This window comes from Phoenix dactylifera, chromosome 10 (genome assembly GCF_051530095.1).
Source record: "Phoenix dactylifera cultivar Ajwa chromosome 10, Ajwa_hap1_PhDact_Kaust_v1.1, whole genome shotgun sequence".
Taxonomy (NCBI): Eukaryota; Viridiplantae; Streptophyta; class Magnoliopsida; order Arecales; family Arecaceae; genus Phoenix; species Phoenix dactylifera.
The window spans coordinates 27,817,098-27,832,016 of record NC_143199.1 but is presented as its reverse complement, the minus strand read 5'-3'; the positions used below and the strand labels follow the sequence as shown (position 1 = coordinate 27,832,016).

Here is a 14,919-nt window from a genome sequence, read left to right as displayed (position 1 = left end):
TGTTATTGGTGTAGTTAGCAGGTTTCTAGCAAATCTTGGTAGGGAGCAATAGGAAGTGGTTTAGTAGATCTTTAGATATTTGAGAGGCAACTCTAAGTTATGTTTGTTTTGGGGGGCTCAAAACTAGTTTTAGAGGACTTTATAGATGCAGATATGACATGTGACCTTAATAGCAGAAAATGAACTTTTGGATTCTTGTTTACTTTTGCGGGAGGAGCTGTGTCATGACAATTCAACCTATAAAGTTATTTTGCTTTATCTACAGCTGAAGCTAAGTACATTGCTGCCACCAAAGCAATGAAAGAAATGCTTTGGATGATGAGCAAGATGGGTATATAGTGTTTTGTGACAGTCAAAGTACTATGGACTTGAGCAAAAATGATACATGTCATTTTCGCACAAAACATATTGAAATGAGATACCACTAGCGTCGAAAAGTGGTTGAGAAACAATTGGCGTTGTTGAGGAAGATTCACATTGGAAATAATCCATTAGATATGATGACTAAAGTCATTCCAATAGAAAAGCTTGAGCTTCGCATAGAGCTCGTTGGACTCTAAATAAGGAGTTGTATAGTTCCTCCATGGGGTGGAGGGTGAGATTGTTGGCCCATGGAGGGGGAGATTGTTGCGATGCATGACACTATAGGTCCAGCCCATATGGGACTCGTGCAGTCAAAAAATAATTAAAAAAAGAAAGAAAAAGAAGAGAAGGAAACCTGATTAGGAAGAAAGCCACTTCTAGCCATGAAAATGCCACCCTGTTTTTTTGGGATTATAATTGCTCTTCCATTTGAGTGGCAATTATATTCTTTTAGGATTCTTTTTTCTTTCATGGTTCTAGGAGTGGCTTACACCTTAAGAGCAGTGCCTCTATTTGGATTTTTTAAGTCTGACTAGCTGTTAGCCATTGTCTTCTCAACGATCGCACTAGAAGAAATTTAGGCTCTGTTTGAAAACTTGGAATTGAGGAGAAAGGAATGGAATGGAAGGGAAAGTTAAAAATTTTGATGTTTGGAAGTTTTTTAGTGGAAGAAAAGGAAGAAAAAAAAGGAGAAAATAGGAGGAAAAATTTTGGGCTCCAATTGTTTCCTTCTTTCCTCCCATAAGTGGAAAGATTTGGAGAGAAAGAAATTAGAACTTAATAAATTTTTTATAATACTTATTTTACCCTTAAATTAAAGAACTACCAAATTAAAAGGACAAATATATCTTAGGGCATATTTTGTTTTGACCTTTCATATGTTATCTCCTAGGGTTGGGTCTGGGTCTAAAATTAGGACCCAAACAAGGGTGGCTTAGGACCTGGTCCGATCCGATCCATTTGCACCTCTACTCATAAGCATGCCCCTTTTATAATAAGGGTATTTTAGTAAAAGTGTTAAAAATGTATACTTTCTTTTTTTTTCTCTCCAAACTTCCAAACAAGAGGAAGGAAAACACTTTCTCTTCCCTCCTAAAACTCCCAAACAAGAGAAGAGAAAAGTCTATTCTATTCATTTCTTTTTTTTTTCCTCCTTATTAAAGTTTTCCTTTCCTTTCTTTTCTCCCCAAAACTCCCAAAAAGAGGGTAAACCTTCATCTTTATTTAACTTCATAGTTGCCTAATACTTTAGAGAGCAAATAAGTGTTTTGAAAGACATCTATTGATATATCAAGGTGATTTTGAAAGGCATCTATTAAGATATCTAGTAACATAACCTTTATATTTATTTTCAATCAATATATACTTCAAGTTTTTTGGCATAGTATTTGAGAGAATCATATTGTAATTACTATCTTATTGTAGTAGATCTTATTTGGAGTTGTCCTATAATTTTTTTTCTTCATGGAGAAAAACTTTTCCACATAAATTTTAATATTTGTCCTATTTCATTTAATTTTATTTTATTTATATTTATGAATTTGAGTCCTTCAGTGGCAAGATCCCTTGTGTTAATAAATAAGGCCCTTCCGACAACATTCCACATTCAAACTCATCACATGCTAACATTCTCCTTAAATGTAATCATCAAATAAAAAGTGGCATGCGGCGGAGATAGGTCTGGAAAGGAATAAAATTCTCCCCCTTTTAATGTGAGGAAGAATGAAAGAATCTTCCCTCTCAAGAAAAAAATAAAAAAAAAGGCGTCCCACCAGTCAGGCAGTCAGACCTGGACGGAAAACAAACATTCAATGAGCTCAGGCACAGGTCAGGCAGTCAGGCTGAACCCCAGAGAACTGGATGAATCCAACCTAATATAGTTCAATAAAATGATACCCGAGCTAACATATTAAACACGGAAACAGTTTAATAAATGGTTCCGACATGGTCTTAAACTATAAGGCGTAAAGGTGATTAAAACAACTTATCTCTCTTTTGTTTCCTATTCTTTCATTAGGGACAATCTTTTTGATGCTGTGACCACTGACAAGAGGTCAGATTTATTTTCCCGACCAACCAAACTCAAGCAGGCGTAGACAAATTCAATATACTTGGTTCTTTCATAAAACTGTCAAACTTTATTTCCAGGCTATGTTAATACCATCTTTGGTCCCAAGAAACCTTCCACACAACTTTGGCACTGAGAAGAGTGGTATCGCATATATAGCATCTTCGCAAGGAATATATGGCACAAGCTTCCTCGTACCTGTAAATATAACTCAAGATAAAACCCCATTTCAACAGAAAAACATTGTAGTTAGATGATGTAAGGCACAAACTTTAAAAAAATAAGTAACTTCAATTGCAAGAAATGGATTTCAAGAATATGAGAGTGCGCGCCACGGAGAGAAGCATGCCATGCCAGTCCATCACAATACCAATGATTTGCACAAAAATAGATGATCAGAGTTTCTGAACATAAGTTTAGCAGACAATTACACAATCTAGCCAAGCCAATTGCACAATCTACCCAAGCCTTTTAAGCAATTAAATTAAGGTACAAAATACTATTATATCGTGTCCATGCAAGGAAAACATATCTAAACAAGATTTCCCTTACATCAAGGTGAATAAGTCAACATTTGAAGGTGCGCGTCGCGACAAGTTGGTTACAAATCACCACAGGACAGAAAAAATTGAAACAGATCACCTGATACTGCCGTCAGTTGATTCTGCGCCAACCAAGATCCTTTAATGGAGCAAGGAGCTACAACAAAGGATGGCTGGTGGGTCATCATTCTTTCTTCTTGTGTTCAATGATCACAAAATGGAGCAGCCCTTCTGTCCCTTCCTCCTCTTCTTCTTCTGCTTGGGAGGCTGGAGTACCACCTTAATGGCTGCATCGAAAACTGCCTTGACGTTCTGCACATTAAACACATTTCGCAGCAAAACAGAACTCCATCAATAAAGCGGATATTACATGAAAAGATAAGCTGAGAGGAAACAACATACTTGTTGGGTCTTTGAACTGCACTCAATGTAGGCCGGAGCCCCTATTGCTTTCCTCAGCTCTTCTCCCTTCAACATTAATGAAAATCATGAAACTGGCTACCATAGACAAATTGAGATGACTTTGAACGAAATAAATAGGAAGTCTGAGTAGGGAATATGATGTAGCTGCATGATATAAAACCACCATTACCTGAGCAGTGGTAATGGGGACAGCACCTGGGTGATCTATAAAAAACTGCTTATCATCCCGAAGATCTGTGAACAAACCCATATGCAGCTAGTTAGCATACTAGAACTGCAGCTGTTAGAAAAGCAGTGAACATCACATATGCTCATAATGTAATAGAAAATAATATTGCATGACTGTTAAAAGATCTCTGAGCTTAGTCCTTAGCAAATGATGCATGCTGCATTAAGCAGCCAACTCAAATGAGTGGTAAGGGTAATGCTTCAAGAGCACTTACACTACCTATAACAAGATACCAACAAAAGAAAAAATAAAAAAAAAGGAACTGATTGGTAATGACAAAAATAGCCATTTGTATAGTACCTCTGATAGTTGAGAGAGAAAAAATATTCTAATAAAGAAATGTACATCCAAGAATTAGTCCAATAAACAATTCCAACTGTAAACAATTTTAAGTGATAATCTAAGTGACTTGTATTCACTAATTTATATCCACTGCATGGACAATAAAAATGTTAAATGCAAAAGTCCAGATGAGATCTCTAACAGCCTGAAAAATGGGAGATAGAAACAACCAGGTAGTAAGGAAGTAAGAGGATCTGATCTGACCCCATCATCACTTTGATCACATTAATTGCAAGTGTGGGATAACACAGTGAAAAACTATAAATTACAATTTGCAGTAGCAAAATACATTGTCATAACATGAAACTATTCTCAGGCCACTTTTTGAAACACTTCAGATATAATAGCAAGCATATTTTTCCGGAAATGATTTCTTTGATAAATGCACCTGAAGACAAATAAAAAACACTCTTTTTTACTGACAGATATATAAATAAGCATCAAAGGGGACAGAATTGGTCATCTGTACAGATCCAACCCACTTCCAGACCACAATCAAACTAATGAAGTACAACACTATGCCCCTCATAATTATTTGATACATATCAGAAGGTTCTTGTCAGGATGTGAACCTCTTTTACAAGCCTGTATTGCTAGGTGGCCCAGATCATCCATAAAACAGGTTGTTAAGCCTCCTTTACCAGTTAATCATCATATCTGGTTCCTCACGATATACAGAGGCATCTCATGTAGAAATCATGTTTGCCATTATTAACATACAAGTAATTCAAGGAGTGATCACTGACACTGTGGCAACTCCCAAGATCATTAATGAAACATATTAAACCGTAACTAAACTAAATAACTTCAGGCCATAACATTATAGTTTTAACTTTATCTTCCTAAAATATCAAAGTAATGTATGGTATGATATAAAAAAGAGCTACAATGGGCTACTAGGAGGAGTTGAAGAAGACATTTCACATTTCAAGTTTCATTAATATCATTAAGCTACTAAACCATCACTTTCCAGAAATGAGTGGTCTGAAGAACTAGAATCATAAAACCTTCAATGACCAGAAACATAACCAAGAAGCTGCATAACATGCATCCAGGTCAACTTCATGAAACTTGCTTTGTCTTTTAATGTATATATAGATTTAAATCTTTAACAAAAAGAAGCTTCTCTCAAAACTGTTGATGCAGTACACGGATGATTTCTCACTAACCTAACTACTATAAATGGTTTGCTTACTTGTCAATTCAGGTATTTCATGAATAAATAAATTACAAAGAAAAACTGGCAAGGCAAAATGAGGAAAAGGAAAAAAGAAAGACCCAACGTCTCATTGATAATGGGCAACTCATCCCTAGAGGCAGCACTATTTGCATGCCAATCAAAATGTAATTTGTTTTCCCAAATTTTACAAGCATTGAAAAAGAACTTCACATTTAATCAGTACCGTCCAATTGCATCAGATGAATAGAACTTTAAAAGACAAATTATCACAGATAGCACCCCTAACATCCAGCAGGCTCAGAGAAACTGCACTGTCAACCAGACAGACCCACAACATCAAGATTAATTTTTTTTTTTTCACTCCCTAGAGATGGAGACCATCTCTCAGTCAACTCAACTTGACTAAGCCTTAATCACAAACTAGCTGGAGACCATCTCTCACTGTGCACTAAAACTCCTAAACTAAACGTTGATCAGCAATCAAATTTTTTAACACAAAAATGTTTAAATGAAGCATCAACTGGCACATATTATGCCTCAAATCAAATAACCTTGGATTCCTTTCTCCCCAAACCATCAATACCATCATTTCAGTTAGCAATTACATGTCCAGCAGTTGATCATTCACTGTGAAATGCCTCAAAACAGCAACTCATTAACACATTTTAATCCCTAAAAAAGCAGGGAAAAATATCATACAAAGCAAACGCTAACAATCAAACCAACAACAACCTGAAGAGGAAATGAAGCTCCCCTCCTCTTAAGGAATGATATCAGACAGCAGGCAGGGAGGAGAAGAAAGCCTCGCATGCACGCATACATCTATGCAGAAAAATGTCAACGATAAAAATACGTGAGAGTTGTTTCTTGGTTGTTGTAAGATTGATGATTGCCATATGCTTTTAGGAATTAAGAGTCCATTTGCAAGACATACAAATGTTAAGGTGAATATGTGTGAAGAAACATGGATAAGGATAGAAATGCATACATCAGAAGCAGAGATGATTGTGTTACAGGGACTGCAGAATTTGCACCCAAAGAAAAACAAAAAAAAAATGCTTCTGTTGTTGAGATGCCTGCAAAATCTTTAGAGTTTCACAAGCATATGCATGTAGATGAGCTTTATGAAGCAATATAATAATTGAATAAATAGGGAGTTGATTTTGTCTGGAGGCATTAAGAGGGAATGGAATCACCAAAATGCAGAAGGATAAATGGAAAATAGTAGGAAGAGCATGAAAGGGCTGTATTGAAAAAGAGGTGTTTGGTACAAATTAATTGCAAATGGAGTGGTAATGTTGAGCCCGCATAGTTGAGATACTGATGCTTGGTTATATACATAGTCACACAAGCAAGATGAAGTTGGTTGTTTCTTTACATAATTCATTGTTAACTTCTGTTGTTGCAGCATAACAGCATATGGGTGTTCAGGCCTCTAAGAGATTTAGTACTTGGAACTACTTGCTTAAACTAGCCACTTCATTTCTCATCATTACTTGTATTCAAAACCAATGCACTTGCAAGCAATAATGAGTCAAAAGCAGAAGTATTGCATAAGCTGATTTTAGACACGTGATAGACAGGCAATTGTAAGATGTATTGTCTTAAGCATCAAGTTGAAATGATTGCCATATGATTTTAATACTAAAAATAGTACTAATACTAAAAATAGCAATAATACTAAAATAGCAATACTATTAATAATAGTAATACTACTAATAATAGTGATTGTACCAATAATAGTAAAGATGCTAAAACTAGTAACGACGTTAAAAATAGTAATGATGTTAAAAATAGTAATTGAATTAAAAATAGTAAGGGTACTAAAAATAGTAACGATACTAAAAAATAGTAGCGGTACTAAAAATAGTAACGATACTAAAAAATAGTAGCGGTACTAAAAATAGCATCGTTACTAATAATAGTGATTGTACCAATAATAGTAACGATGCTAAAAATAGTAACGATGCTAAAATAGTAACGATGCTAAAATAGTAACGATGCTAAAAATAGTAACGCTGCTAAAGATAGTAACGCTGCTAAAGATAGTAACGATGCTAAAAATAGTAACAATGCTAAAAATAGTAATAGTATTAAAAATTAGTAATGATCCTAAAAATAGTAATGATGTTAAAAATAGTAATGGTACTAAAAATAGTAATGATACTAAAAAATAGTAGCAGTACTAAAAATAGCATCGTTACTAATAATAGTGATTGTACCAATAATAGTAATGATGCTAAAAATAGTAACGATGCTAAAAATAGTAACAGTATTAAAAAATAGTAATGGTACTAAAAATAGTAACGATACTAGAAATAGTAGCGGTACTAAAAATAGTAATAATACTAGTAACAATAATAGTACTAAAAATAGTAAAAATACTAGTAACAAGGTAAGCCTTCCACCCACTTTCTCCCTCCTCCCTCTCTCTCCACCAAATGCTTGCTCGCTCCCCCCCCCCAACCAACTCAACACCGCAATGTCGTCGGCCGCCCTGAAGGTAAGCCTCCCCGCTCTCTCCTCCCTCTCTCCCATCAGGCACTTGCTCTCTCTCCCCTCCCTCTTCGACGCCGCTACGCTATCAGCCACCCTCGAGGCAAACCTCTCCCTTCCTCCTCCTCTCTCTCTTCCTTCCTTCCTCCTCCGCTCCCTCTCCCTCCCAATGGTCCGATACGCCCCTGCTCATACAATATGTACCGGCACCATACTCATACAATATGTACCGGTACCATACCGAACCAATCACCAACCTGTACAAACCTCGGTACCAGTCGAACAAACCAAGGCTAGTACAATTTTTTTTTAAGTTTAAACAAACTTACTGTGTAAGAAACTCCATTGATTTCAATCTTTTTCCTCTCTCTTTTTTCTTTTGGAGAGAGGAGAGGGGTGCTCAAAAAACATATTAACATCTCTAGGATGCCAACTGTTCAAATAGATTGTAGGGAAAAAAGTCCCTAACATATAATCTCTCTATCTTTCAATGTACTCCTAAATTAGGAATTTTACCAAAACTTTTTCAATCATGAGTCACAATATCTGATGATAAGAATTTAAAACAGGGTTGTTTTTATAGTGAAAAATAATGTCTTCTAAATAATGCAAATCATCTTCAAAACCATGAAAATAGCAACCAGATAGCAACATTATATCCAATAATTCCACTTTGTATACCCAATATGCACCTAGTTTTAGTAATTGGAAGCAACTAGACATATAGAGGGATCAACATTCTTCCTTATAGGAAGCTGTCTACAACAATTCAAAAGTCATTGCGAGGATTAGCATATGGATAATATCACTACTAACTTTAGTAATTGATGTTCTTCTATTAACAACTAATGTGCGCAACCATGGAATCAGAAAGTAGTTCTCCATACCTTCATCCTTCAAGTAGAGCATAACATAAGCATTAAGTTGCAAGCAATATCTTCCTATAATCATCTTTTATCACATATAAACCTCAGCACTTTTCTCCTATGGGACACTCAACGCGCAACTTCTAGATCATGTATTATCAACTTTTAATTGGTCATATGACCTCTTGTTATGACATTTGTCCACCTAGCTCAATTATAATAGAAAGATCTCTCCAACTGATTTATTTCATCTAATAAAGATACTGAGCAAAAAATTGTTATGAATATCTCTAAAAGATTGACAAAACCTAAAAATACAGGATTCCAGCATGGTTCTAGGGCGTAGAACACCCCCCCCCCCAACCCTTTATCTTCTCTTTCCCTGTTTGCATGAGCGGTCTAGAACAATAATACTAAGAATACCATTTCTAAAGTAGACCAATATAGGGCACAAAGAAATACTATATGATATGATCGACTTGCGAATAGAATAACTTAACTGTGCAACCTTAATTAAATGCCTTGTCTCATCTAGGTAAAGTATGGAATAACTTAATAAGCCAAATAATATCAATTGCACCATTAATGTTCTAATGGAAGCAGCTACTTCTGTGGCAACTACATCAGCTATAGATGTGATGAGTAAGCCATGAATAGGAACAGCACTTTGGTTTTTAAACATTGGAAAATGATGACAAAGTAAAAGCATCCACCTCAATACAGAAACTTCAATATAGATGGTTAAAAAAGAGGTGACATGATTTTAAGCTCTAGGCACTGCTGGTTCGTGCCAAATCAGTGTAGGCACCAGGCACAGGGTCAAGATGGCACATATGATGTCCCTCTATTTGATTTTTAATTAAAAAGAGCAATTGAATTCTTTTCTCGGCATGGATGTTTGCCAGTCGTGCTGGCTGGCACACTAATTATTGGCAATGCAAGGATTAGGGCTGGAAGTGGGCCGGGCCGGGCCGGGCCACACCCCTACCCAAGCCCGGCCCGAAATTTTTTTTCAGGCTTCGGGCCGGGCCGAGGCCCAAACAATTTTACAGGAACGAGCCCGGCCCGAGCCCGGCCCGAGCTCGGCCCGAGCCCATTTGGGCCAGCCCGTTTGGGCTTTTCTTTCATTTGACCTCTGAAGGGCTTTTTGAACCTTGTGTCATTTATTTTTCTCACAAGACTTTTAGTTCAGTAATAAGGGACCCCTTAAGGTTTATCTGAGTGTATTTACTAAGATTCTCTCTGATTTAGTATCTGGAAGTTCTTTGCTTTGATGAGTTTACTTCGAATGTCATGCCCTTCTATTTCATATCCTTTATCATCTCAGCAACTTTTTTTTTTCAGTCCAATACATTTTTTCCCTGTCGCGTTGGTTAGATAGCTTATTGAATAGTTAATACATGCATCAAGTTATATGGTGCATCCCCTGGTTCTTGCCATAGCTTATATTGCTCTTAGACAGTTAATGTTTCTTCTTATTATTAGTCTACAGCTGCTGTCATTTCCATTTCTAACTAGCAACTTCTTGTGGTTGCAAGGTTTCATTGTTTTGTTGAACCTCGTTGTAACAGGAACTCCACCTGAAAATGAAGGGAGGAAAGGGAAAAGGGGCAACAAAGAAGGAAACTAAGGAAGTACTGAAGCTAGCTGATGACAGGTTACTTGAGCTTTTTTAATGCTGCATCCAGTCAACCTTTGCGATGAAATTGCTAACTTCATCCTATCTGCTGTTGTAGCTTACAATACTTTCTGTTTGTGATGATGGCTTATGATCCATCTTATTTGCTGAGTAAACTGATTGAGCCTATGGAGCATGGAAACACTGAGTTTAAGTGCAGATGCACACACGAGGTTCTAGGCACATTTGCAGCAAGGCTGGGGCACACAAGTGGTCATTTTGTAATTATATGAGTATTTCCTATGAGTGAAACAAATATATGTTATGACGGAAGGTCCTTCTTCTGCACGTTCAACATTAAGGATTTTACTGTAGCCAAGATCCCTTTGCAGAAGAGAGGTTTTCAGCATGCTATGTTGTTCTAGAAATATATTTGAAGTTTCTTTATTTCAGGAAGGTTGGGAAACGCAAGGCTGCTATTAAGGCAGATAAGAGTAGCAAAAGACAGGCCAAGAAGGAAAAAAAGGCCCAAAAAGATCCTAACAAACCGTTTGGGCCAGCCCGTTTGGGCCGTGATTTTATTTCGGTTCGGGCTGGCATTGGGCTCGGGCTTGGTCCGGGCCCGGGCCGAGCCAATGGAAAACCCGAGCCCGGCCCGAAATAAAATTGGGCTTAAGTTTGCAGCCCGAGCCCGGCCCGAAATTCATTGGGTCTAGCCCATAGCCCGGCCCGCAAGCGGCCCGACCCGATGGGCTTCGGGCCGGCCCGAGCCCACTTCCAGCCCTAGCAAGGATGCATACTTGGTAAATTGCATAGACCCTACCTTCAACGTTACAGAGCCAGCTCTAAACAATCTTGGCAGAAAGCAATGACTTGGCTAGTTCAATAGCAAAAGATAGCTGCACCTTCCCCTCTTCTGTAAAAAGGGCAGCACCTACTCCTTGCCTCAAATATTTCTTAATGTAACCGCAGTAGTTTAGAACTGCCACACCATTTGATGAATCTTGCAACCATGAGTGTCCTATGACTTTCCTAACTTCATTTGGCTAGCAAAAAAGTGTTACACACCAATCAAGAAATAAGGCATGGGAACAATCATCCAAGTTACACCACAACAGATGTAATTATATAATTGAATGTGAACTGCAAAAGTAACCTAGCATTATAAAACAATGGATGTACTTTTGCATTACAATCTAGGAAAAAAATACCACCAAACAATTATAACCATACAGTAAAAGGCTTTAACATCCAGAATACCAAAAATAGGAGACCGAAAATATGTTCTCTGATCAAAATCAGAACACAAGAATGCAAAATATAAAAAAGAGAAGCAATAAGATAAAGCAGAAATGATGAAAATCATTACCAAGCTTCGTTCCAACAAGAATTATAGGCACACCTGGTGCGTAGTGCCTCAGTTCAGGAATCCACTGAAAAAAGGGGCAAAAAACAAGTGTAGTAAAATGTAGAATCAGCAAGGCAGTAAATTGTTACTTTGAAAAGAGAGGAGGAGAGCAAAACAAAATATATAGAAGAAGAAATGATTAATTCTTGCCTTCTTAGCAACATTTTCATAGCTGGCCTTACTGATGAGAGAGAATGCCAGCAAAAAAACATCAGCACCGCGATAGCTCAAAGGTCTTAATCTATTGTAATCCTCCTGGCCTGTTCCAACAAAGCAGGCTATAAGACTGGCACCAACAACTTCATGACTTTGAGAAAAAGGACAAAGCGATACACACTGGGAGGGGGGGGGAGAGAGAGAGAGAGAGAGAAAGAGAGGAGAGGGAAACAAAAGAGAACTGCAAGAAAGTGCAAAATTTACCTGCAGTATCCCACAAACCTAGGTTAACAGTGCTACCATCCACCACAACATTTGCACTGAAATTGTCGAAAACTGTTGGAACATAATCCTGCCCGTCATTTAACACAAAGTAATGATAATAATTTTATACAAGACAGCTTTGGACAAAAAAAAAAAAAAGGTAACGAATAAGAAATTTACAAGGTAAAGATTTCCTTGATCAAAAATCCATCTTCCAAAACATATCAGAAAAGATAAGAAATTCATAAAGGAAAAGTCACCTAAAATGTATGTTCTTTCTGGAAGAAAAAAAAGTTATAAATAGAATTGTCTAAAGGAGTCCATTGCATCATCATTTCGAAAATCCAACAAGGGGGTGCTCAATAAAACGCATGGACATTACAATGAATAAAATCGCAATGCCAAAGTTCCTTACAGCAAATTATATATCATATATATGGCTGAAACAACACATGGTTCTGAATGAGAAAAACAGAGAGAACTGTATTGAAAAGCCAATACCCCACAATCTTCTGCGTAACAACAAAAAAATTATCAAGGACCAATTTCCCTGAATAAAGGTTGCAACAAGACAAAACATGCAACACTTCAGTGACCTCAAATGCAAAATCATTTTCTCAATTTCAACCCAAGTTTATGGAAGAAAACGCTGGAACATCATGTGATTTCATTCACCTAAAGATAATTCTCCGAGAAAATTCACTGAACTTAACCACCGAAACAGAACCGCACCCTACCACATTCCCCGGACGAAACCCTAACATCAAGAAATCACCAACCAAAACAAAGAATGCAGGAAATTCCAGCATCTCACCGTGGGGAAAGTGTTGCTGGTGTAGGATATAAGCATGCAGGTCTTGCCGACGGCGCCGTCCCCCACCGTGACACACTTTATGAACCTCGATGCGCTCATCTCCTCCCCCGATCTCCTCCTCCGCCTCCTCAGCTACGCATCTGAAATCTCCAAGAGAGACCAACAACGATCCCGCGTCCCTCAGCCCTCCCCGCGACCTCCATGAACGCAAAATCCAAGAAAAAACAGAAAAAAAAAAAAAACCAAAACGGGAGAGAAGGAGAAGCCCTAACCCTAACCCTAGGGGCGGAGATCTGCGAGGAGATCTCTTCTCTTTTTTCTTTCGCTTTCTCTTCGCTGAAAATTTTTTCCGGTTAGAGAGAGAACGCACCTTTGGGCGAGAGAGAAGGCCAGAGGGGAAGTGTGGCCGGGAAAAGAACCGGTGCGGTTGAAGCGGTCTACCGGTGGTTTCTGGAGATGGAAATAAATTGAGAGGAATATAAATGGAAAGAGTTTGAGCCCCCTCGGTGACAGCTAATATGATCATTTCTCTCCTGTCCAATTCTATTATTATACACAGCATTTCTCATTTGTTTTTTTTCTTTCAATTACTGAACCTAGAAAAATCCCATACTTTTGTCGCTTACCAGTTACCTACTTGGGCACAATTATTGCATGTAATTAACTAGTGAAAAGAATTAGGTATGATCAGGATAAGAGTATATTATAAAGTAGTTAATCATGGAATAATGCATGAAAGATATAAAAGGTTATGATCAAATGAGAAGAAATGTCAATAGTGCAATCCTTTATCCAATATCTCATTTATAAGGGTTAGTATAAAATATTAAAGATTTTAGAGACTAATATGCAATCTTTTTATATTTATATAAAAAAATTTGTGATGTTCTTGATCGACAACATTTTTACCTTAATTTTTGTCTTTTGCCCACTGATAGAAATAATTATTGAAATAAGATGGTTGCAGAGACTAGACTTATTCTTTTTTTTTGATTGGATGATCTTATATTATTCTCCGTGAACAAATCAACCTAGAACTATTTAATTATCGTTAAATTATACATGGATTAACAACTCTTTCGAGAGTTTGATATTAATTTTTTAAAAGAAAATTCTTTACATGTTACAAACTAATGATCCGTATATGATTATTAGTAGTGGCATGTCTTGCTATTATTTATTATTCTTATTTATTCTCCACTTCTTCTTGAGTGATTAAATTTTTAAATAGTTTAGTTTAGTTATATTTTTAAGTTTTGCTATTTTTTTTGTCACATCTCTCTCTCAATCTTTTATCCTCACATCTTGTTATCTCAACTCGTTCGAAATTTTGGATAAACTTATTGGATTTTTTTTGCAAAATCCAAATTGTGCAAACCTTTTGCTCTAAGATGACGGTCTTTTTAACCTCTCGTGCCGGTTTCTATCATATTGATATGGCTGAGTTGTATTTAGGCACCAACTTTTGTTATACCTTAAAGGTTGTGACATTGTGGTGTTTGGAAAAGTGAGTTTTTTTTTCACAAAAGAGAAAATGATGACGATGTCCTCAGGACTCCAGCAAATTTTATCTGGAGTATAAGAGGTTGTTCCAACTTTCTCAGACAAGAGGCATAAAAAGATATGGATGGTGGCCCATGCAATCTCTTAGGCCAGGAAATGCATAAAAATATTTGCATTTGAGAGACAAGTTGGATGCAGAAGAATGTCTTTTGGCTGATCAATTTCTGCCATGTTTCCTAATCATGCTAAATTCTTCCAACTTGGTCACTTGGAGATGATTTATTCTTTGCATCGGAATAATGCTCGAGAGAATGCTGGTAATAGGAATAGCTAAGAAAATGCATGCAAAGTCTTACATAATCAAGTTCGGTTATATAGGTGCCTTGCTGAGAGAGAGATGGGAAAGCCAGTTGAATCGGAACTTAGGCTGATTAAGATCTAAACTTTCATGCCTTTTAAGAAGGTTTGGCATTTATCCTTGACAGTATTGGATGCAACTTGAATTGGAGGTTGGAGAAGCCAACACAAGCCTACTCCTGTGGTTGTAATTACTTCATGTTAGTCATGTAGAGTCTGTAGGTATACTTGGGCAGGTATATATGCTATGTTCGACGGAGAATTTTGTGGGATTAACCCTCAGTTAGATA

The 14,919-nt window shown here is 37.1% G+C and overlaps 1 protein-coding gene across 4 annotated transcripts; it reads right to left on the bottom strand.

The window, feature by feature from the left end:
* Window positions 1-2,807: 2,807 nt before the first annotated feature.
* LOC103722575 (rac-like GTP-binding protein 5) lies at window positions 2,808-13,346 on the bottom strand. Of its 4 annotated transcripts, none has more exons than XM_039115489.2 (8): window positions 13,042-13,346; window positions 12,770-12,909; window positions 11,956-12,027; window positions 11,686-11,795; window positions 11,497-11,560; window positions 3,566-3,630; window positions 3,376-3,441; window positions 2,808-3,285 (listed from the first exon to the last, which is right to left on the bottom strand). In XM_039115489.2, the coding sequence occupies exons 1-8, from the start codon at window positions 13,329-13,331 to the stop codon at window positions 3,184-3,186; spliced, it is 909 nt and encodes a 302-aa protein (XP_038971417.2). In that variant the 5' UTR covers window positions 13,332-13,346; the 3' UTR covers window positions 2,808-3,183. The 4 variants fall into 4 exon arrangements, with proteins under 4 accessions (XP_038971417.2, XP_008811409.1, XP_008811416.1 ...); XM_008813187.3 differs by having other exon boundaries at window positions 11,956-12,043; window positions 13,140-13,289; XM_008813194.4 differs by having other exon boundaries at window positions 11,956-12,043; window positions 13,042-13,221.
* Between the last annotated feature and the right edge of the window lie 1,573 nt (window positions 13,347-14,919).

Excerpts from the sequence above, each read along its gene's own strand:
- LOC103722575 (XM_089925868.1), bottom strand. The coding sequence starts at position 13,331 with ATGCTGTGTATAATAATAGAATTGGACAGGAGAGAAATGATCATATTA. Across the intron at positions 11,796-11,955 it reads AGGTTTGTGGGATACTGCAG|GCCAGGAGGATTACAATAGA; the intron begins GTAAATTTTGCA and ends TTGTTGGAACAG. Across the intron at positions 11,561-11,685 it reads ATGAAAATGTTGCTAAGAAG|TGGATTCCTGAACTGAGGCA; the intron begins GCAAGAATTAAT and ends CCCTTTTTTCAG.